Genomic DNA, 25,190 nt, shown 5'->3' with positions numbered 1-25,190 from the left:
TTCACTTAATATAATGTCTTCAAGGTTCATTCATGTTGTAGCATATGTCAGAATTTCTTTTCTTTTTTAAGGCTGTATAATAGTTCACTGTATGTATATATCCCATTTTGCTTATACACTCATCCTTCAATGGACACTTGGGTTGCTTCCACATTTCAGCTATTATGAATAAGACTGCTATAAACATGAGTATACTAATATCTCTCTGAGACCCTGCTTTCAATTCTTCAGGGTATATACCCGGAAGTGAAACTGTTGGATAATGTGGAAATTCTATATTTAATTTTTTAAGGGAAATGCCATATTGTTTTCGACAGCAGCTATACCATTTTACGTTACTACTAACAATGCACAAGGGTTCCAATTTTTTCATATCCTTATTTTCCAGAAAATAACCAACACATTATTTTCTGGGTTTTTGATAGTAGCCATTCTATCTAATGGTATCCCATTGTAGTTTTGATTTGCATTTCCCTATTGGTGATGTTGAGCATCTTTTCATGTGCTTATTTGCCATTTGTATATCTTCTTTGCAGAAATGTCTATTCAAGCTCTTTGCCCATTTTGCAATGGCCTGTTTTTTTGTTGTTGAGTTTCAGGAATTCCTTATATATTCTGGATATTAATCTCTTATCAGATATATGATTTATAAATATTTTCTCCTATTCTGTGGGATGCCTTTTTACACTGTTGATACCACCTTCTGATGCACAGAAATCTTTAATTTTCATGATGCCCCATTTGCCTATTTTTTCTTCTGTTGCCTGCACCTTGGGTGTCATATCCAAGAAATCACTGACATATACATGTCATGAAGCTTTTGTCCTATGTTTTCTTCTAACAGTTTTATAGTTTTAGGACTCACATTTAGGTATTCAACCCATTTTGAGTTAATTTTTGTATAAGGGTCCAACTTCATTCTTTTGTTAAGTGGATATCCCATTTTCCCAGAACAATTTATTGAAAAGACTGTCTTTACCCCACAGAACGGTCTTGGCATTCTTGTCAAAAATCATTTTTATCATAAATGTGAGGGTTTATTTCTGGGCTGTCTATTCTATTCCACTGGTCTGTATGTCTGTCTTTATGCCAGTACCACACTGTTTTGATTACTGTAACTTTGCTGTAAGTTTTGAAATCAGTTAGTGTGAGTCCTTCAGATTTGTTCTTTTTGAGATTGTTTTGGCTACTTGGGGTCCCTTGAGATTCCATAAATTTTAGGATGCATTTTTCTATTTCCGTAAAAAATATAATTGGGAAAACGTTTTGACAGCAATTGCACTGAATCTGTAGATTGAGTAGTACTGATATCTTAAGCATATTAGTTTTCTAATTTATGAACATGGGGTATGTTTCCATTCATTCACATGATCTTTAATTTCTTTGAGCAATGTTTGTAATTTTCATTGTACAAGTCTTTCACCTCCTTAGTTAAACAAACTCCTAAGTATTTTATTCTTTTTGATGCTACTGTAAATGGAATTGCTTTCTTAATTTCATTTTGGATTATTCATTGCTAGTTACAGAAATTCAGCTGATTTTCGTATCTTGATCTTATATCCTACAACCTTGCTGAATTCATTTATTAACTCTAATATTTTGGGTTTTTTGTTTTGTTCTGTTTTGATTTGGTGTGGAATCTCTAGGGTTTTCTACACATAAGATCATGTTGTTTATAAATAAAGATAGTTTAACTTCTTCCTTTCCAATCTGGATGCCTTTTATTTCTTTTTCTTGCCTAGCAGCTCCAGCTAGAACTTCCAGTACAATGTTGAATAGAAGTGGTGGAAGCAGGCATCCTCTTCTTGTTCTGGATCTTAAAGGGAAGACTTTCTGTTTTGCACCACTGAGTATGGTTTTAACTGTGGGTTTTTCACAAATGCCCTTTATCAGGTTGAGGATGTTCCCTTGTATTCCTAGTTTGTTGAATTTTGTCAAATGCTTTTTCTGTGTCTATTGAGACATCATGTGGTTTTGTCTTTCATTCTATTAATATGGTGTATTACATTGATGGAGTTTTTTATGTTGAACCAACATTGCATCTCTGGGATAAATCCCACTTTGTCACGGCAAATAATACTTTCTCTATGTTGCTGGATTTGGTTTACTAGTATTTTGTTGAGGATTTCTGCATCTATATTAATAAGGGATATTGCTCTTTCATTTTCTTTTCTTGTGATGTCTTTGTCTGGGCTTGGTCAGCGTAATAATACTGGCCTAACGCATAGAATGAGCTAGAAAGCACTCCTTTTTCTTCTACTTTTTTTGTCAGAGTTCGTGAAGGGTTAGTGTCTTAGTTTGGGCTGCTGTAACAGAATACCATAGACTGGGTGGCTTAAATGATGAACATTTATTTCTCACAGTCTGGAGGCTGGGAAGTCCAAGATCAAGGTGCCAGCAGATGTGGTGGCTGGTAAGAGCACTCTTCCTGGTTTGCAGATAGCTGTCTTCTCCTTGTATCCTCACGTGGCTGAGAAAGAGAGGGACAGCTCTCTTCTTTTTCTTTTACTTTTCTTTTTTTCTTTTTTGGCTGCACCATACAGCTTGTGGGATCTTAGTTCCATGACCAGGAATTGAACCTGGGCCACAGCAGTGAAAGTGCTGAGTCCTAACCACTGGACTGCCAGGGAATTCCCTCCTCTTTTTCTTATAAGGATACTAATACCACCTTAGGGGCTCCAACCTCATGATGTAATTACTTTCCAAAGGCTCTACTTCCAAATACCATCATATTAGGGCTTCAATATATATAAATTTGGGGGTAGGGGACACAAACATGCAGTTCATAACAAATGGCATTATCCTTCTTTAAACATTTGGTAGAATTCACCATCTGGTCCTGGGCTTTTCTTTGCGGGATGATTTTTGATTACTAACTCACTCTCTACTTGTTATAGGTCTATTAAGATTTTCTATTCTTGAATCAGTTTTATAGTTTATGTCTTTCTAGGAATTTTCCTGTCTCTTCTAGTTATCTAATTTGTTGGCATATAATTATTTATAATAATTATGTTTATTTCTGTAAGGTCAGTAGGAATATCCCACCTATTTATTTATTTATTTTATTTTTGGCTGCGTTGGGTCTTCATTACTGTATGCGGGCTTTCTCTAGCTGCAGCAAGTGGGGGCTACTCTTCGTTGCAGTGCACGGGCTTCTCACTGCGGTGGCTTCTCATTGCGGAGCACAGGCTCTAGGTGCACAGGCTTCAGTAGTGTGGCATGTGGGCTCAGTAGTCGTGGTTCGCAGGGCCTAGAGCACAGGCTCAGTAGTTGTGGTGCACAGACTTAGCTGCTCTGCGTCATGCTGGATCTTCCCGGACCATCGAACCCATGTACCCTGCATTGGCAGGTATATTCTGAACCATTGTGCCACCAGGGAAGTCCTGGAATATCCCCCCTTTTATTCCTAATTTCAGTAATTTGAGTCTTCTCTCTTTTTCTCTTAGCCTAGCTTAAAGGTCTATCAATTTTGTTAATCTTTTCAAAAACAAACTTTTGATTTCAATGAGTTTCTCGATTTTTAAAAATATTTTCCCCATTTCTCTATTTTATTTATTTCTGCACTAATATTTATTTCCTTCCTCCTGCTTGCTTTGGGTTTAGTTTGCTCTTCTTTTTCTAGTTTCTTAAGGTAGAAACTGCTTTCACTGAATCTCAAAGTTTTGGTATGTTGTGTTTTAAATTTTCATTTACCTCAAAGTATTGTCTAATTTCTATTATGATTTTTTTGACCAATTTGCTATTTAGGAGTGTGTTGTTTAATTTCTATATACTTGTGGATTTCTTATTTTCCTTCTGTTATTGATTTCTCTTTTCATTGTACTGTGGTTACAGAACATACTTTGTATGATTTCAAACCTTTTAAATTTATTGAGAGACTTGTTTTGTGGCCTAACATTTGGTTTATCCTGGACAATATTCCATGTGCAGTGGAGAAGAATGTGTATTTTGTTGTTGTTGGATGGTGTGTTCTGTAGATGTTTCTTAGGGCTAGTTGGTTTACAGTGCTGTTCAAGTTTTCTATTTCCTTGCTGATCTGCTGCCTAGTTGTTCTATTATGGTTGAATGTCTATTTCTCCCTCTAATTCTGTTAGGTTTTACTTCATGTATTTTGGGGCTCTGTTGTTAGTTGCATATATGTTATAGTTGTTATAAACAATTAATAATTCTTGGTGGATTGACTGTTGCATCATTATACAATGTCCTTCTTTGTCTCTAAAGTCTATTTTTTCTGATATTAATATAGTCACTCTAGCTCCCTTTTTAGTACTATTTGCATGGAGTATCTTTTTCAATCCTTTTACTTTCTATTTGTTACTCTAAAGGAGGCCAAGCACAATAACTGAGAGTAGAAGATGATCAACCAAAAATGTTTGAGACCTCCTAAAATATATATTTAGCTACCTTACATCTTTTCTGAAACAAGCTTAATGTCATTAGTGATATGACACAATAGTTAAAAGCATGGGATTGGAAATTAAGACTGCTTGGTTCAGATATGTCTCTGTTATTGCTGTGAAACCCAAGTTTAAGTCATTTAACCTCTTGGATCCTCAGTTGCCTCAGTAATAAAATAGAAATGATAACAGTACCCATCTCAGAGGGATTTTGAGGATTATATGAGATAAAATATGGAAGCTACTTGCTACAATGTAAGGCACATAATAAGCCCTCAAAAAATGTTAGCTTTCATTATTTATCATTATTATTACCAACATGACCAAAATATCAAAGTATCTTTTACCTTATATTAAAAAAACAGACACAATTCTATTATATTAATATAATTTTATATTAAACTAATTAAGACTACCATTATAAAAACACTTTGAAAACTATACCATGATATATAAATATTACATGTTATGTGTTATGCTGAATTACCTATATCGATGTTTTCTCTTCCCAGTGCCACAAGTGAGAGAAACAGTATTTCTCTATATAAACTCCTAGGGGGAAAAAGGAGTGGAGAAGATATTACTATTCAAACAGTCTATACATATCTACAAAAATTTTTATGTTAATATAAGCATGAGATATTCTAACAAATCACTCAGCAAACAATATGAATCTGCTTAGAGGAACAATATATTCATTTAAAAGAATGACTTACCTCTGTCTTTTAAAATGAGGACATTTATTCAGTGTCTCTAAAATCTGACTCATTGGTCCATAGACATCATTCATTTTAATGCTTTTTACCATATTTTTCAATACTTCCTGGTTAAATGAATTATCACCTTTTTGCAATAAATGGACCATTGGATACTTCTGGGCTGTAAAAGAACAAAAGAGCAGATGAAGAAAAATGTTCTGTGTAGAAAGGAGAATGTAATTAAGCAGCAACTGACAGCTATTTAAAAAGTTACAAAGCACTAAAAATATATTAAGGGCAATAGATAAAAGAACTGAAATCTAAGAATGAAGTAAGAAGAAAAAAGGAAGAAATAAGACAAATAATGATAAAAATAAGCTTAACGGCTCAAATACACAATAACTAAAAATACTGTTTTCCTTAATACAGCCCCTGGAAGGAATTTTAAATCAGCAGCCTGGGATGGAAACAAACAAAAAATAAGTACAAAGAAGAAACAGGGACAAGCAATGTGCTAAAAACAAAACTCTACAAAACATAACCCCTCCAGCACATACACAGCACCACTCAAAAAACAAAAACAAAAACCCCTTGACCTCCATAGATGATAATACTAAAAAATCAAACTTAACACTCACTCTCAAACAAAAGAGTACGATTTTGACCTGTAAGACAAAAAGTAGTGTAAAATAAAAGTCAGTTACACATTAGTTTAGGCTATTTAAAGCAAGTAGAGAGTACTCTCATATGAAGGACATCAGCATTCTATGATAGCACTTACTGTGGGCATTCCAGAGGATGTACAACGGCTGTCCTGGATCCTGATGTAATTTCATATTGTCCCACAACATTTGTATTAAAACATATTTACTGTCTTCAGACATACAGTGGCGAGGAATCTGTGTTAAAGAATAAAAAAACATTCATTAATGATCCTTATATGACAATGTTTTGTAAATATTTTATAAAGAGCCTTAAAAATATGTTTTAGGATGCATGTGTGCAAGAGAGAAAAGAGAACAGAAAAATCACTGATTTGTCTGCATTTTATAACCTACTGAAGGGAGATGACCTGAGTTGAGAAGCCAATGATCCCTAAAGTAGATTTAACAAAGTTCTAAGATCAGTGAGAAAGGGTACCATGAAGGGCTAATCTTGACCAGCTTATTATGACTGAGGCTCCACAGAAAGATGAATCCAGGAGCCCCATTCTCCATCAGTTCAAGAACCTAGCGCAGATACACTGACTGAGTTAACCTCTCATTCACCATGTACTGAAAATCCAAACACATGCACAATCACAGACATGAAGTACAAGAAGGGAGAAGACAAAGTTCCTGAACTTAGACACTTTGCCATTTAGTGCCAGTGACAGCATATGAAAAAGAAAAAAAATGCTTTAATAGGGCAACATATCAAAAATACAAGTGAACATATAACAAACCACCTAAATGTTAAACAAAAATTCACAGTAAAGGAATGAAGAGAATGGTAGACATGACTGTGATATGAATTACAGATGCCCAACTAAAGTGTTAGGCTTATTTTTGAAGGAGGTATGAGGCATGAGTGGGGCAAACCCACAGTCTTCTCATAAGAGGTCATTTACAGTTTATTCTTGAGGCTATAACAAAAAGTCAAGTCCATTTTGTGTAAACTTTATAAGAAGTCTAAAAAACATGACTGTCTTACCGCTAGACTGTAAGAAGAAAAATTATTTGCAACAATTTTATTGATTCAGATGGTTATTAAAAATATTCAGCATAAAATTACTTTTTTGTCATTAGGAATATGCAAACATTACGATGGTGACAGTAGCACTGTCTTTTAGTTAATTTTTACTCTCATACCTTTGAATACTTGTTACAATGCTCAGAAGAAAGAATCAATCCAGGTAAATTACTGGGTAAGTCAAGACGTCTAAAGTACCACACCAGGTTCCAAAAAACAATTGGATGATGGTCCACAAAGTCTGCCACTGTTATTGCATGATCACCTTCATTTTCCAATAAGCTTTCAAGTTCCTTCCATACCACTAAAGGACTAAGATACGGAACAGTGATAGGATCTGGACTTGGGAGGTGCCATTCTAATCCTAAAGAATCCTGTTGAGTAAATAAAACCATAAATAGCAATTACAAGATTGATGATACTAAATCATTAAAAAAATTCCTGTCAATGATTTCCATATAATTAGAAATGTAACTGTATCATGTAACAAGACACTCTTCTTAACAATAATAAAGTTGAAGCTTATAAGGCTGTTTAGCACAAGGGGAACAAACTCATATGTAAATTATCAATGTCAAAATTGTAAAAAACACCAAAATACATACTGTAGCTCCTTGTAAAGTAGTTGGCAGGCTGCCTGTAGGAATGAGCTTCTGTCCTCCATTGTCTTCCTTATCCAAGGTGCCATAAGTACTAACACTCCTGGCCATAGGAAATACTGGACATTTTGACAAAGCTGCTTTTGATCTATCAGCAGGGATCTGAATACTTCGCGCACATATATTTTCGAGCAACTGTGATTTGCTTGGGCATTGAAAAAAGAAAAAGCATATCACTGTCTAGATTTACTTTATTTCACTGACCATGTTCTTCTCTATAGAATCAGAGCAGCACATAGCAAAGTAAAACGAAGGAAAGACGTTAATCAGGCTTTGGCTGGGAAAAAGGATGCAGTTTAAAGTAGCCTAGTCATGTTGAATTTCCTTTTTATCCAATAAACTTTAAATATACAAGAGTCACTCATTTGTTCAAAACATTTAGTGGACAACTTTTATACTACAGGAACCACAGTAGGCCCGAGGATACAAAGCAGAAAAAATAGGCACCTATTCCTTCAGGAGTCAGAGCTAGTGGGAGACAAAGAAAGGGCTATAATAGACCTATGATGAAAGAAGGTACACACACAAAGATTTGCAGTTTTGCAGTCTAAGCATTCAGGATCAAACAGGTCATGCTAGCCTGCTAGTACTATGTAGGCATTTTCTTTTGCACATGCATTTACCAATATAGCTTCACTTGCCTAGCTATATTTGGTGTATTTGGCACTTCTCCAAAATGGAGTCAATCTCAGCATTTGTTTAAGCACAGACTTACTTGTATTAGGCTTACTGTGTAAGTCTTAGTTTGATTTTATAGTTCATCTATCAGCTCCAAATATTTTCTTAGATTATTAAATATTCCTAAGTAGAAAATTAAATATTGCAAAGTAGAAGTACCTCAGTACTGACTTAATTCCTCAAGAGAGAGAGATAATTAATTAGGAATAAGAACTTGAGACTAAGAATCTATTATACATGGGAATTATTATACATTATACATAAGAATTATTATACATAGGAATTCTATTATACATAGAAACCTTAAAATGGTCAGCTAATTCTTCTGTCATTACTTGAAATGTATAATATATGTTGTTAAAATATAGTTCCACATAATCGTAATTACCTATTTAGATCAAAATTCCCTTGAACAGAGAGAACAGATGTGTTAAGACCAGAGGCTGATGTTGAGATACAAGACTGCCTTGTCTGCCTTGAAAAGGAGGATGGAAAATGCATATTTTCTGTAGACGGGCTTGACTTCAAAAAGTATCTGTAATGTGAATCAAAGGGGCTTTTTGAGAAAAGAGATATCCTAGGAAACATGATCCTTAAACATGAAGGGAAAAAAAGCATAAGTCATTACCTTCCAGGTCGTCTTAAATCTCTTATTTCAATGTTCAGAAAGGGCAGGAAAAGATTGCCACAAAATGGGCAGGTTGTATTGAGATTTGAATCATCTGCTGTCCAGCCAGCCATGATTTCCTCATCATGGACAAGACAATCACAGGTTCTACAACGAGAGCAGCTCGAGATAAGAACCTATGGGAGAAAACAGCATTTTATAAAGTAAGCTGGTTAGTGCAATTACAATTTAAAAACCATTCAATTCATATATCTACTGGAAAAGTAAAACTCAGAAGGATTCAGAAGTTACAAATGAAAAATGGATTACATTCAGTACATTATATAATATACTCATCTTTAACTATTTCAGGTATGTCTATTCCAAAACTTTTGCCTGAAAGGGAAACTTGCATTTAAGTGAGGATTTTTACCATTATAATTACGTACTATAAAATCTGCCATTGGGCTTCCCTGGTGGTGCAGTGGTTGAGAGTCCGCCTGCTGATGCAGGGGACGCGGGTTCGTGCTCTGGTCTGGGAAGATTCCACATGCCGCGGAGCGGCTGGGCCCGTGAGCCACGGCCGCTGAGCCTGCGCATCCGGAGCCTGTGCTCCGCAACAGAAGAGGCCATGTTATAGATCTGTGCTACTCAAAGTGTGGTCACCAGTAAGGAGCTGGTCCACAAACTCTTTAGTGGTTTGTGATGAGCTGAGTAAAGAAACTGAGAAGAGGATTTGGAGACCTTTAAACTAATTGCTGTAACAGCTAAGTTGGTGATCAGTAGATTTTACAAGAGTAACAGCCAAGACAGATTGGAAATTAAAAACAGCAACAACAAAAAAAACCCTGGTCTGTCACTACAGACAGTTTAAGAAGCATTGCTATAGATAAATGTAAATGCTGTCATTACATTAAAATATAGAAATTCCTGAAGCCATCAGAAACTTTGTAAACTGCAACATCAGTGCTCATCATTTATTTTCCAGCTGCATGCAAATTTATTTTCCCAATTTATGCGAATTCGTGTGAAACAGAAACACAAATGTATTTGGAAGGAATTTTTACACAAAAATTAGGGAAAGTTTTTAAAGTGTAAACCTATAACCTTTTTATTGCAAGAAAATGGGACATAGCAGCATACCCAGCAGATATCTACATCAAACTGACACAAAGAATGAAAAATATGATGGAAAAAGTTGACACAAATGCCAAAACTGCTCCCTGTATCCTCATCCAAAAAGTGTGCCTGCACAGCAAAATTAGTTACAAGTGTTTAAAATGTGAAATAGGGACTTCCCTGGCAGTCCAGTGGTTAGGACTCCATGCTTCCACCGCAGGGGGTGCGGGTTCAATCCCTGGTTGGGGAACTAAGATCCCGCATGCTATGTGGTACGGCCAAAACAAAAAAGAAAAACAAAAGTGTAATAAAAATTCAAAGAGGACATACATAAAACAAGGGGTAAATATAAATACTGGAAATAAACATGAAAGGAAGTATGGAACTTTTCTGAACAAAAAAAGTCATATGACTTCAATAATCTGAAATACTAGATATTTTAAGTTTATTCAGGAGCAATATACATTCTGAAATTTTCAGATGCCATATATTTAACTTTTTATCACTCTACCAGAGACTATCAGCACTTAAGAAATGTAAATTTTATTAAGTAGTACATGAAGATGTTCTTTTGATTAAATTGTACCTCCATTGCATAGTTGTGGAAGATATTTGTATTACTCGTATTGCAGGAAGATGCCACTTCTGATTTCCCAGGTAAGGCAAACTTGGACAAGGATCCTGTTCATTATTAAAAAACAAAGAGCAAAACCATTAAAATTAACAGAAAGGATATGAGAATCTTTTACTTTCATAAATTCTCTGGTAAAATGTCAAACTTTTATTTAAAACTATTTAAAATGATAAAGGTAATTTAAGAAAAAGCAAATAAATAATGAAAAATGTTTTTCAACATATGCCTTTGTGTACACCTAAGGAAATGTACTTTAATTCATTACTCACTTATTAAGCACTTTGTGCGTACAGGCTAGAAAACATTCCAGTTGTTTGTAATTACTATTTTGCTGTTTCTATTCTTACATGTTTTAGATAAAAGAAAGTGTTTAGTTCTAAGGTCTAAAAAGTATAAAATAGCTGATCTTATTTCAGATCATGAAAAGAATTACTGGCAACTCTCTGCCTTATAAGGATCTTTAAAATCTGGAACAGTAATCTTGCTTTTAAACACTAGGGAAGAGTTTCCAAGTATATTCTTAAGAGCAAAGGGATATTAGCAGGTATTAAAATAACAACAAAATAAGGGCAGTTCTGTGGTCAATTGCTGACAGTGGCTATATCTAGTTAGGAAAACTGGAAGTAATCAATACATTTTCTATACTTTTTTTTTCCAGTAGCTACTACATTTTATGAATGAACAATGGTATTTTTATAAATATAACGGTTAAAAAAAAAGTAACAGTATAAACTATCAGTTCCAAGAAATAGAGAGGATAGGAAAACATGTTAAACACCACCATGGGGATGCATAATCCAGACTAATGACCTGATTGCTTCAGCAAATAAATGACAAGGGAGAAAAGAAAGATAGCTCTAGAGCTTCCTCTAGCCCTAGGCTCTGCCACACAGACATGCAGAGAGGTGGAGAGAGAGCTGAAGCTTCACATCATCCTTTAAGATGATTAGAAATGGTGGCAACTAGAGTTCTTTCCTGATGGTCCCCCAATAACCTTCTGTAATCCCCCTCTGCTAAAGCTAGTTCAAAATTGCTATCTATCAGCCTTGACTAATTCAGTCATTTATGTGGGCAGCCTACCTCTCGTATTTAATCAGTCTACAGCACAGAGTAAATATTCTTTTTAGCAAACACGAATCAGGTTGTGAGGTAAGTCTTATTTACTTAGCTCAATAAACTGTTCTTGCATGTTAGAAAAAAAATAAAGGGCTGGGAACTAATCACCTGATTTCTTCATGAATATACGAAAGGGGGAAAAAACAGGGAACAAAGATGAGAGGGAGTTAGTAGACATATCAAGCAAATGAAACAAGTAGACCTTGTTTGGGTCTTAATTTGAACAAACCACCTATTCATGAGATAGTTGTGAAAATTAAACTAAGTATATATTTTATATAAGATATATGATAAATATTGTCACATTAAAAATATGATAACAATATTACAATTTTGTTTTGAAAAAAAAATGAATGCTTCACAGAAGATACTGTATGAGTCCATAACATGTTCAAAAATGGCCATGCTGACATACAGTGTTAGAAGATAATGTTCATCTGTGAAGGGAGTGGTAAGTAGATGTGGTTATAAAAGGGGATTCTGGATGCTGTTTATGTTCTGTTTCTTCCTCCCCACCCCCAAACATTTATTTATTTATTTGTTTGTTTGGCTGCACCAGGTCTTAGTTGCATTACGCAGGAGGTTCGTTGCGGCATGCGGGCTCTTTAGTTGTGGCATGTGGGATCTAGCTTCCTGACCAGGAATCGAACCCAGGCCCCCTGCAATGGGAGCAAAGAGTCTTAACCACTGGACCACCAGGGAAGTCCCAAGGTTCTGCCTCTTAATCTGATACTGGTTAATCAGTTGTCCTCAATTTGTGAAATGTACAGTATTTACACACATAAAAATGTACACACTACATGTATAATATAGAGTAAATAATAAATGTATTAAATAAATAAACTTTAATAAAAAGTTACAAAGATATAACATTAAAGTCCTTATGTTTTAGAAATATCAATACATGTTGAAGTATTTATGAATAAAATTATATATTGTTTGGGATTTACTTTAAAATCCAGTGAGGAAGGAAAAAATGTTGGCAGCAGAAGAGAGTCGGAAAAGATAAAACAAGATTGGCCATTTGTTGATAGTTGCTGAAGTTGTGTGAAGGGTGCATGGGAGCTCATTGTGCTATTCCTTCTACTTTTGTGATTGACTATTTCCACAATAAAAGCTTTTTAAAGTAGCAAAGATGCAAATTTGAAAAACATTATAATGCATTCATTCCTCACATCATATAACAGGATAACTTTCAAATGGATTAAATATTTAAATCAGGGGTCAAATCTATTTTTGTATGACCACAAACTCAGAATAATTTTAACATTTTAAAGCACTGTTAAAAAAAAGAAAAAGAAAAAATATGTGACAGAGATGTATGTGGCCCACAAAACCTAAACTATTTACAATATGGCCCTTTACAGAAAAAGTCTCCTGACCCCAGAAAATGTTAAAAAGGAAATCAGAGAAGTATGAGAAGAAAACAGTGGTGAGCCTAGGGAAGGGGAAATCTTTCCTAATAACTCAAAATCCAGAAGCAATAGGGCAAAAACTGATAAATTTGATGACATAAAATTAAAAACTTTTATGTGGGGAAAAAAAAACCCCTGAACTTCACAAACTTGGAAAAAGCATCTGCCACTTATATAATAGACAAATGATTAATTCCCTAACATAAAAAAAGAGCTATTAAAACTTTAAAAAAGTGGGGAGGACCAAAAAGTGAAAGTCAAATGTAGGCAAAGGACAGTTCACAGAAAAAGAAATACAAATAGTCCTTAAACACATAAATGGATATGCAAATTAATTTATAAGATAAAGAAAAATGAAAACTAAATTGAAATACATTCTTCGCCTATCAGATGGCAATAATCTGAAAGTGTGCTAACATATTTTCTTCACAAGGCTGTGGGGAAATAGGTATTCTTATATACTACCTGTGGTAATACAAAATAGTATACCCCTGAGGAAGGAACCTGGCAATATCACTTCAAGAAAAAACTTGGAAGTATCTTCCAAAAATGCCCTGGCAAAAATATAATATGACATATATGTATCACAGTATTATTTATAACAGTTAAAGACTGAGAACTTAAAGTCCATCAACAGGGAAGTGGTTAAAATAAACCAATACATCCACACATGATGAACAATGCAACCATAAAAATGAATGAGGGACAACACTATGTGATGATATGGAATGCTCTTCAGAATATAATGTTAAGTGAAAAAAGCAAGGAACAGTTAAGTGTTTATAGCATGTTACCTTTTGAGTAAGAAGACATGGAGGTATCAAGAACATACAAACACACACACATTTTTTTAAAAAGCACATTAAAAAAAAGCACATTAAAAAAAGCAACAATGAAAGGATAAATCAAAATGAATAAAAATGGCTACGTCTAGGGACAGTGACAAAACAAGATGAAGGGATGAGGATTGGAAGAAGCTAGACTTCTCTGAAAGTGCCTTGGTTCTGTATTGTTCTGAGCCATGCAAATCTTTTACAAAATTAAACATAAAGGAGAAAAAGTAAAGGTACCACAAATCAAATGCAGTATGACTGAGCTGTTTGGACAAACCTTCTAAGGAGGAAGAACCTTCCAGGCTTGTTCTGCTGAAATCAATTCCCTTAGTCCCTGCAGTGGCACTGCTTTCCTGAGAAGTGGCTCCTTCCAACTCGTGGCAGACATCTTCATCTGTTAAAGAGGTAGATTCAGAATCCTGGGCTCCCACTGAAGAAAGACTGGTACGATCAGAACTTTGATCCTAAGGACATAATTATAAGCTTAATTTCCTTCATATTTAAAGTTAGTTATTTAAAAGTTCACTTCAAAGGCAGAGGAAACACCTAATTACTCAGATGATCAGTTAATTAACATTACACTTCTAGTGAAAAAAAAAACCCAACCAATTTTACAAGGGCATACTGGACAAACGTGAGCTGGAGATCAATTTTTAAGACAGCATTCCTTAGTTAGATCAAAGCAGATACCTGTTAGTTAGATAACTGTTAACTTTAAGTCTTTGTTTGTTGTTAATTTTCTTCCCTGCAAATCCCAGCCCAGGATGATACCACTAGAAAATTACATTTTAATCTCTTTTAATTTCATTTATGTTTACATTTTATTCTTTTCCATAACAATCCAGGTTTCAAAGACATGTATTTCTAGTTTTCATTTTTGAGAACACCAAAGTATAAGTATTTTTTCCTGGTTACACCAGTAATATGTAAGAAAATTTGATAGACTTTTGTATGAAGAAAAAAATTTTTTTAATAACTTGTAATTCCACTGCCCAGATAACACACAGGTGTGTGTGTGTATGTGTTACTGAGTTACTTTTAAGATTACTTGAAAATTTCTATTGGCTTTTTGGCTATATCTCATTGTATTTTTTATTAAGTTGGTGCTCTAGGGATTGGAATACATATACCTAATCATTTACAGTTGACTTAAAATTAGTATTGTACCACTTCATATATAATAATATACCTATAATGAATGTCAGTAGGGTGAGTCTCTTAATCACTATGAAACCTCTGCACATATTGAAAATCCCATGAGATAACATTCAAATTTTTGTTTTGTCCAGCTGCAAGTATTTTAAGGAATTTTAAAGGGTTTTAAGGGACTTCCCTGGTGGTGCAGTGGTTAAGAATCCGCCTGCCAATGCAGGGGATGCGGGTTCGAACCCTGGTCCAGGAAGATCCCACATGTTGTGGAGCAACTAAGCCCATGTGCCACAACTACTGAAGCCTGTCTGCCTAGAGCCCATGCTCTGCAACAAGAGAAGCCACTCCAATGAGAAGTCCATGCACCACAACAAAAAGTAGCCCCCACTTGCTGCAACTAGAGAAAGCCCATGCACAGCAAAGAAGACCCAATGCAGCAAAAAATAAATAAGTTGTTTTTAAAAAAGAATATATATGTATGTATAGCTGAATCACTGTGTTGTATACCTGAAACTAACACGACACTGTAAATCAACCATACTTCAATAAAATTTTTTTAAAAAAGGTTTTAAAAAAGGGGTCTTAGAGAGATTGGTTCAAGATGGTGGAGCAGAAGGACATGCTCTCATTCCCTCCTGCAAGAACACAGGAATCACAACTACTGGCTGAACAATCACTGACAGGAAGACACTGGAAATCACCAAAAAAAGATACCCCACATCCAAAGACAAAGGAGAAGCCACAGTGAGACAGTAGGAGGGGCACAACCACAATAAAGTCAAATCCCATAACTGCTGGGTGGGTGACTCACAAACTGGAGAACACTTATACCACAAAAGTTCACCCACTGGAGTGAAGGTTCTGAGCCCCACGTCAGGCTTCCCAACCAGGGGGTCCAGTAATGGGAGGAGGAATTCCTAGAGAATCAGACTTTGAAGGCTAGTGGGATTTGATGCAGGACTTCGACAGGACTTGGGGAAACAGAGACTCCACTCTTGGAGGGCACACACAAAGTATGTGTGCATAGGGACCCAGGGGAAGGAGCAGTGACCCCATAGAAGACTGAACCAGACCTGCCTGCTAGTGTTGGAGGGGCTCCTGCAGAGGTGGGGGGTGGCCCTGTCTCACTGTGAGGACAAGGACACTGGCAGCAGAAGTTCTGGGAAGTACTCCTTGGCGTGAGCCCTTCCAGAGTCAGCGATTAGCACCACCAAAGAGCCTGGGTAGGCTCAAGTGTTGGACTGCCTCAGGCCAAACAACCATCAGGGAGGGAACCCAGCCCCACCCATCAACAGTCAAGTGGATTAAAGTTTTACTGAGCTCTGCCCACCAGAGCAACAGTCAGCTCCCATCAGGAAACTTGCACAAGCCTCTTAGATAGCCTCATTCACCAGAGGGCAGACAGCAGAAGCCAAGAAGAACTACAATCCTGCAGCCTGTGGAACAAAAACCACATTCACAGAAAGACAGATAAGATGAAAAGGCAGAGGGCTATGTACCCGATGAAGGAACAAGATAAAACCCCAGAAAAACAACTAAATGAGGTGGAGATAGGCAACCTTCCAGAAAAAGAATTCAGAATACTGATAGTGAGATGATCCAGGATCTCGGAAAAAGAATGGAGGCAAAGATTGAGAAGACACAAGAAATATTTAACAAAGACCTAGAAGAGGGCTTCTCTGGTGGCTCAGCGGTTGAGAGTCTGCCTGCTGATGCAGAGGATACGGGTACATGCCCCAGTCCAGGAAGATCCCACATGCCGCAGAGCAGCTGGGCCCATGAGCCATGGCCGCTGAGCCTGCGTGTCCGGAGCCTGTGCTCCACAACGGGAGAGGCCACAACAGTGAGAGGCCTGTGTACAGCAAAAAAAAAAAAAAAAAAAAAAAAGACCTAGAAGAATTAAAGAATAAACAGAGATAAACAGTACAATAACTGAAATGAAAACTACACTAGAAGGAATCAGTAGCAGAATAACTGAGGCAGAAGAACGGATAAGTGACCTGGAAGACAGAATGGCGGAATTCACTGCTGCAGAACAGAATAAAGAAAAAAGAATGAAAAGAAATGAAGACAGCCTAAGAGACCTCCAAGACAACATTAAATGCAACAACATTCACATGATGGGGGTCTCAGAAGGAGAAGAGAGAGAGAAAGGACCAGAGAAAATATTTGAAGAGATTATAGTTGAAAACTTCCCTAACATGGGAAAGGAAATAGCCACCCAAGTCCAGGAAGCTCAACGAGTCCCATACAGGATAAACCCAAGGAGAAACATGATGAGACACACAGTAATCAAATTGGCAAAAATTAAAGACAAAGAAAAATTACTGAAAGCAGCAAGGGAAAAGCGACAAATAACATACAAAGGAACTCTCATAAGGTTAACAGCTGGTTTCTCAGCAGAAACTCTACAAGCTAGAAGGGACTGGCATGATATAGTTAAAGTGATGAAAGGGAAGAACCTACAACCAAGATTACTCTACCCAGCAAGGATCTCATTCAGATTCGATGGAGAAACCCTAATTAAAAGCTTTACAGACAAGCAAAAGCTAAGACAATTCAGCACCACCAAACCAGCTCTACAAGAAACACTAAAGGAACTTCTCTAAGTGGGAAACACAAGAGAGGAAAAGGACCTAGAAATACAAACCCAAAACAATTAAGAAAATGGTCATAGGAACATACATATCGATAATTACCTTAAACGTGAATGGATTAAATGCTCCAACCAAAAGACACAGGCTTGCTGAATGGATACAAAAACAAGACCCATATATATGTTGTCTACAAGAGACCCACTTCAGACCTAGGGACACATACAGACTGAAAGTGAGGGGATGGAAAAAGATATTCCATGAAAATGGAAATCAAAAGAAAGCTGGAGTAGCAATACTCACACCAGATAAAATAGACTTTAAAATAAAAAATGTTATAAGAGACAAGAAGGACACTACATAATGATCAAGGGATCAATCCAAGAAAAAGATGTAACAATTATAAATATATATGCACACGACATAGGACCACCTCAATGCATAAGGCAACTGCTAACAGCTATAAAAGAGGAAATTGACAGTAACACAATAATAGTGGGGGACTTTAACACCTCACTTACACCAATCGACAGATCATCCAAACAGAAAATTAATAAGGAAACAGAAGCTTTAAATGACACAACAGACCAGATAGATTTAATTGATATTTATAGGACATTCCATCCCAAAACAGCAGATTACACTTTCTTCTTTTTTTTTTTTTTGCGTTACGTGGGCCTCTCACTGTTGTGGCCTCTCCCGTTGCGGAGCACAGGCTCCGGACACGCAGGCTCAGCGGCCATGGCTCACAGGCCCAGCCGCTCTGCGGCATGTGGGATCTTCCCGGACCAGGGCACGAACCTGTGTCTCCTGCATCGGCAGGCATACTCTCAACCACAGCGCCACCAGGGAAGCCCTACACTTTCTTCTTAAGTGCACACGGAACATTCTCCAGGATGGATCATAACTTGGGTCACAAATCAAGCCTCAGTAAATTTAAGAAAACTGAAATCATATCAAGTATCTTTTCTGACCACAACGCTATGAGATTAGAAATCAATTACAGGGAAAAAAATGTAAAAAACACAAACACATGGAGGCTAAACAATACATTACTAAATAACCAAGAGATCACTGAAGAAATCAAAAAATACCTAGAGACAAATGCCAATGAAAACACGATGATGCAAAAATGTATGGGATGCAGCAAAAGCAGTTCTAAGAGGGAAGTTTATAGCTATACAAGCCTACCTCAAGAAACAGGAAAAATATCAAATAAACAATCTAACCTTAACCTAAAGGAACTAGAGTAAGAAGAACAAACTAAATCCAAAGTTAGCAGAAGGAAAGAAATCATAAAGTTCAGGGCAGAAAAAAATGAAATAGAAACAAAGAAAACAGTAGCAAAGATCAATAAAACTAAAAGCTGGTTCTTTGAAAAGACTAACAAAATGAATAAACCATTATCCAGACTCATCAAGAAAAAGAGGGAGAGAATTCAAATCAATAAAATTAGAAATGAAAATGGAGAAGTTACAACAGACACCGCAGAAAGAGACTACTAGAAGCAACTCTATGCCAATAATATGCACAACTTGGAAGAAATGGACAAATTCTCAAAAAGGTATAACCTTCCAAGACTGAACCAGGAAGAACTAGAAAATATGAACAGACCAATCACAAGCACTGAAATTGAAACTGTGATTAAAAATCTTCCAACAAACAAAAGTCCAGGACCAGATGGCTTCACAGGTGAATTCTATCAAACATTTAGAGAAGAGTTAACACCCATCCTTCTCAAACTCTTCCAAAAAATTGCAGAGAAGGGAACACTCCCAAACTCGTTCTATGAGGCCACCATCACCCTGATACCCAAACCAGACAAAGATACTACAAAAAAAGAAAATTACAGACCAATATCACTGATGAATATAGATGCAAAAATCCTCAACAAAATACTAGCAAACAGAATCCAACAACACATTAAAAGGATCATTCACCATGATCAAGTGGGATTTATCCCAGGGAAGAAGGATTCTTCAATATATGCAAATCAATCAATGTGATACACCATATTAATAAATTGAAGAATAAAAACCATATGATCATTTCAATAGATGCAGAAAAAGCTTTTGACAAAATTCAACAGCAAATGATGAAAAAACTCTCCAGAAAGTGGGCATAGAGGGAACCTACCTCAGCATAATAAAGGCCATATATGACAAACCCACAGCAAACATTATTCTCAATGGTGAAAAACTGAAAGCATTTCCTCTAAGATCAGGAACAAGACAAGGATGTCCACTCTCACCATTATTATTCAACATAGTTTTGGAAGTCCTAGCCATGGCAATCAGAGAAGAAAAAGAAATAAAAGGAATACAAATTGGAGAAGAAGAAGTTAAACTGTCACTGTTTGCAGATGACATGATAGAGAATCCTAAAAATGCCACCAGAAAACTACTAGAGCTAATCAATGAATTTGGTAAAGTTGCAGGATACAAAATTAATGCACAGAAATCTCTGGCATTCCTATATACTAATGATGAAAAATCTGAAAGAGAAATTAAGGAAACACTCCCATTTACCACTGCAACAAAAAGAATAAAATACCTAGGAATAAACTTACCTAGGGAGACAAAAGACCTGTATGCAGAAAACGATAAGACACTGATTAAAGGAATTAAAGATGATACAATTAGATGGAGAGATATACCATGTTCTTGGATTGGAAGAATCAACATTGTGAAAATGACTCTTCTACTCAAAGCAATCTACAGATTCAATGCAATCTCTATCAAACTACCACTGGCATTTTTCACAGAACTAGAACAAAACATTTCACAATTTGTATGGAAACACAAAAGACCCGAATAGCCAAAGCAATCTTGAGAACGAAAAACGGAGCTGGAGGAATCAGGCTCCCTGACTTCAGACTATACTACAAAGCTACAGTAAGCAAGACAATATGGTACTGGCACAAAAACAGAAACATAGATCAGTGGAACAAGATAGAAAGTCCAGAGATAAACTCATGCACCTATGGTCAACTAATCTATGACAAAGGAGGCAAGGATATACAATGGAGAAAAGACAGTCTCTTCAATAAGTGGTGTTGGGAAAACTGGACAGCTACATTTAAAAGAATGAAATTAGAACACTCCCTATCACCATACAGAAAAATAAACTCAAAATGGATTAGAGACCTAAATGTAAGACCGGAGACTATAAAACTCTTAGAGGAAAACATAGGAAGAACACTCTTTGACATAAATCACAGCAAGATCTTTTTTGATCCACCTCCTCCTAGAGTAATGGAAATAAAAACAAAAATAAACAAATGGGACCTAATGAAACTTAAAAGCTTTTGCACAGCTAAGGAAACCATAAACAAAACAAAAAGACAACCCTCAGAATGGCAGAAAATATTTGCAAATGAATCAACGGACAAAGGATTGATCTCCAAAATATATAAACAGCTCATGCAGCTCAATATTTTTTTAAAAAACAACCCAATCCAAAAATGGGCAGAAGACCTAAATAGACATTTCTCCAAAGAAGATATACAGATGGCCAAGAAGCACATCAAAAGCTGCTCAACATCACTAATTATTAGAGAAATGCATATCAAAACTACAATGAGGTATCACCTCACACCAATTAGAATAGGCATCATCAGAAAATCTACAAACAACAAATGCTGGAGAGGGTGTGGAGAAAAGGGAACCCTCTTGCACTGTTGGTGGGAAGTAAATTGATACAGCCACTATGGAGAACAGTATGGAGGTTCCTTAAAAAACTAAAAATAGGGCTTCCCTGGTGGTGCAGTGGTTGAGAGTCCGCCTGCCGATGCAGGTGACACGGGTTCATGCCCCAGTCTGGGAAGATCCCACATGCCGCAGAGTGGCTAGGCCCATGAGCCATGGCTGCTGAGCCTGTGCGTCCAGAGCCTGTGCTCCGCAACGGGAGAGGCCACAACAGTGAGAGGCCCGCATACCGCAAAAAAACAAAAAACAAACAAAAAACCCCCAAAACCCCTAAAAATAGAATTACCATATGAACCAGCAATCCCACTACTGGGCATATACCCAGAGAAAACCATAATTCAAAAAGACACATGCATCCCAATGTTCATTGCAGCACTATTTACAATAGCCAGGTCATGGAAGCAAACTAAATGCCCATCAACAGACGAATGGATAAAGAAGATTTTATATATATATAGATATATATATACACAATGGAATATTACTCAGCCATAAAAAGGAATGAAATTGGGTCATTTGTAGAGATGTGGATGGATCTAGAGACTGTCATACAAAGTGAAGTCAGTCAGAAAGAGAAAAACAAATATCGTACATTAACGTATATATGTGGAACCCAGAAAAATGGTACAGATGAACTGGTTTGCAGGGCAGAAATTGAGAGACAGATGTAGAGAACAAATGTATGGACACCAAGGTGGGAAAGCGGCTGGGGGTGGGATGAATTGGGAGATTGGGATTGACATATATACACTGATATGTATAAAATGGATGACTAATAAGAGCCTGCTGTGTTAAAAAAAAAAGGGGGAGTCTTTCATATTAACCAGATATTTACCATCTATTTTGCTCTTTCTTCATTCCCAAAGACCCAGGTTTCTTTGTGGTATAATTTTTCTTCAGCCTGAAGAACTTCCTTTAGCATATTTTATAGAGCAGGTCTGCTAGTCATGAATTCTTTTCCTTTATCTGAAAATGTTATTTCACCTTCACCCCCTAAAGAATATTTTCACTGGATATGGAATTCTGGGTTGACAGGCCTTTTCTTCAACAGGTTAAAAGTATTGTTCCACTGTATTCTTCCCTCCACAGATTATGATGAAAACAAGTGGCCATTCAAATCCTTATTCCTCTGTAGGTAATGTGTCATTTTTGTTTACTAGCATTCAAGATACTTTTTATTCTTTTTTTTCCAGCAGTTATTTTCTTATTAGAAATGGATATCTTTGGTTATTAACAGTTTGCTTTTATGTATATATATATGTGTTGTTTTCTTTGAGTTTATCCTGTCTATAGTTTACCGAGTATCTGTAAATCTAAATCTTTTACTAAATTTGGGAAATTTTATCCATTATTTCTTCAAATATTTTTTCTACCATAATCTCTTTCTCCAATTCTTTTGGAATCCCAATTTTATGTTATACACTTTGATATTGTCCCACAACTCTCTGAGGCGCTGTTCATTTTTATAAAGTCTCTCTCTGTTCTTCCAACTGCATAATTTCTATTACTCAATCTTTAAGTTCAATGACTCTCCTTTGTCATCTCCATTCTGCTACTGAACCCATCCAATGAGTTTATTTCAGAGTGTATTTTTTATGATAAAATTTTTTGACAAATAATTAATTTTTCTGGATAAGAGTTCCTTTCTTTTCTTATTTGAAATGTGTTTTTTCTTTACTTCAGGGAATCTAGTTATAATAGCTGCTTTAAAGTTTCCATCTGATAATTCCAACATCTGGGTTATCTCAGGGTTGTCTTTCCCTTGAGAATTAGTCACATTTTCCTGGTTCAAGTAATTTTGAATTTTATTTTGGACACTATGAATGTTATGCTGTGTAGTCTGGGTACTTTTATAATCTCTTGGAGAATGTTGAGCTATTGTATTAGCAGGCAGTCAACTAAGTTATGTTCAGATTGTAATTTGTGTTTTGATTTTTGTAGGTGGTGATTTAATCCCCAGTTTAATTCTCTAAGCCTTGTCCATGCTGGTCTGCATCTATCCCATGTATGTGTAGCTCAAGGGTGAGGCTCAGACTTGTGTGGGCCATGCACAGAATTAGGAAACCTTCTTTCACAGATTCCCCTCATACTCTCCAGCCCACAGAGGCTCCCTTCTCTGGTTCCTCTGTCCAGGAAATAATGGGGATTCTCTTGAAGTTTTAGCTGCCAGGGATGCCATGCCACACTGTGACTGGGACCTGCTCTTGGAGCAAAAATGCATGAGAAAGAAAATGGGAAAATTTCCCCACAATCTGCTGCTTTGGTTTTTAAGAATCTTTAGATAGTTTTTTTTGTATTTTGTTTGGAGTTTTTAGTTGTTAATCAGTGGGAGGGACAGGCTTTAGTGGCCTTATGTTACCACAGTGGAACTAAAGCTCTCACCCAAATTTTTAAAGAGTATTTTGCTGGGTTCAGAAAAACAGGTTGGCAGTCATTTTCTTTCAGTACTCTAAAGATGTCTTTCCAGTGTCTTTTGACATCAAATTTTCTATTCAGAAGACAACTGTCAGCTTTCTTACTGTTGCTCTTTTGAAGGTAATATCTCTCTCTTCTTTGGCTCCTTTTCAGATTTTCTCTTTGTATTTCATTTTCATCTATTTTAACATAAGATGCCTAAGTATAGGGTTTTTGTTTTTGTTTTTTTGCATTTATTCTGCTTGACATTTGTAGATCTTCTAAATATGTGAGTGACATCTTTAATCACTTTTGGAAAATTCTTGGCAATTAGCTTTTTAAATGTTCCTTCTACCACTTTTTTTCTTCTTCTTCTGGAACTAAATTACATCAATGTTAGGCATTTTCACTAAACCCCACATTTTTTCCTGTATTTTCCAATTTTTTTTCCCTGTCTGTACTTCAGTGTGGATATTTTCTACTAACTTCCCAACTAGTTTACTAATCTTTCTTCTCCTGTTTTTTTGTCTGCTATTAAATCTAACTACTGCTTTCTTAATTTCACATCTTTTTCAGCTCTAGAATTTACACTGGTTCTTTTCAAAAGATAATTACCTGGTGAAATTTTGCATGTTTCTAGCTTTTTTTTCTCACTCTTTTCTCTATTTTCTTGGACATATTTTAATTACTTCAAAGTATCTTGCTAATTCAAATATTTAGATCACCTGAAGATGTTTCCTCCATCTGTTTTTCTTTTGTTTTTAGTTATGGTCCTTGTCTCTCAGTACAGCTTTAAAAAAAATATATATATATATTTATTTATTTGGCTGCACTGGTCTTAGTTGCAGCACGTGGGATCTTCACTGCAGTGTGCAGGATCTTTACTTGTGGTGTGCGGGATCTTTAGTTGCAGCATGCAGGCTCTTAGTTGAGGCACGCAGGATCTAGTTCCCCGACCAGGGATGGAACCCAGGCCCCCTGCACTGGGAGTGCGGAGTCTTAACCACTGGATCACCAAGGAAGTCCCTCAGTATAGCTATTTTTTTAATTCAATAATAGAATATAAAAAATTATATATAAAAACTGTAAGGAATCCAGTTGATGTTCTTGTCCTCTGGAAAGGACACACTTTTTCCTTGTTAGAGTAAAGGCTGATTAGTCTAATCTAATCACAGACTGAGCTGAGTCCAGCCTAGGTTGCAGTTTTGGTCAGGTTCAGTCTACCTCTGTTTTGCCAATGCTCCTAAGGCATAGCTCTGCAGTAATTTGAACTAAGGGCCTGGTGTGTACACCAAAGCTTCCCTGCCCTCACTTTCCCCAGCTCCCACCAGCTTATGAACTAAGCTATTGTATTCCCAGCACTATGAAACTGCTGAGAACTCTTATTTATCAGACTTTCTGCTTATGTTTTCAGACTCCTGTTTCATGCAGTGTCAATATTTGGAAAATGTCCTGAAGG

The 25,190-nt window shown here is 36.3% G+C and overlaps 1 protein-coding gene across 7 annotated transcripts in view; it reads right to left on the bottom strand.

Moving 5' to 3' along the window:
- The window catches only part of DENND4A (DENN domain containing 4A), a 134,287-nt gene that overhangs the window by 1,063 nt on the left and 108,034 nt on the right, over positions 1-25,190 (bottom strand). For 4 of the 7 annotated variants that reach the window (XM_067029622.1, XM_067029624.1, XM_067029625.1 and 1 more), the window contains 10 exons: positions 14,165-14,351; positions 10,476-10,570; positions 8,792-8,967; positions 8,552-8,698; positions 7,432-7,630; positions 6,946-7,200; positions 5,877-5,994; positions 5,734-5,760; positions 5,114-5,276; positions 4,885-4,949 (listed from right to left, as the gene is read on the bottom strand). In XM_067029622.1, coding sequence (XP_066885723.1) covers positions 4,885-4,949; positions 5,114-5,276; positions 5,734-5,760; positions 5,877-5,994; positions 6,946-7,200; positions 7,432-7,630; positions 8,552-8,698; positions 8,792-8,967; positions 10,476-10,570; positions 14,165-14,351 — 1,432 coding nt within the window. The remainder of the gene's footprint in view (positions 1-4,884; positions 4,950-5,113; positions 5,277-5,733; positions 5,761-5,876; positions 5,995-6,945; positions 7,201-7,431; positions 7,631-8,551; positions 8,699-8,791; positions 8,968-10,475; positions 10,571-14,164; positions 14,352-25,190) is intronic. The other 3 variants (XM_059057687.2, XM_059057688.2, XM_059057684.2) reach the window with 1 other exon arrangement.

This window comes from Kogia breviceps, chromosome 3 (assembly GCF_026419965.1).
Source record: "Kogia breviceps isolate mKogBre1 chromosome 3, mKogBre1 haplotype 1, whole genome shotgun sequence".
NCBI lineage: Eukaryota > Metazoa > Chordata > Mammalia > Artiodactyla > Physeteridae > Kogia > Kogia breviceps.
This window is presented reverse-complemented; position numbering and strand designations above follow the sequence as displayed.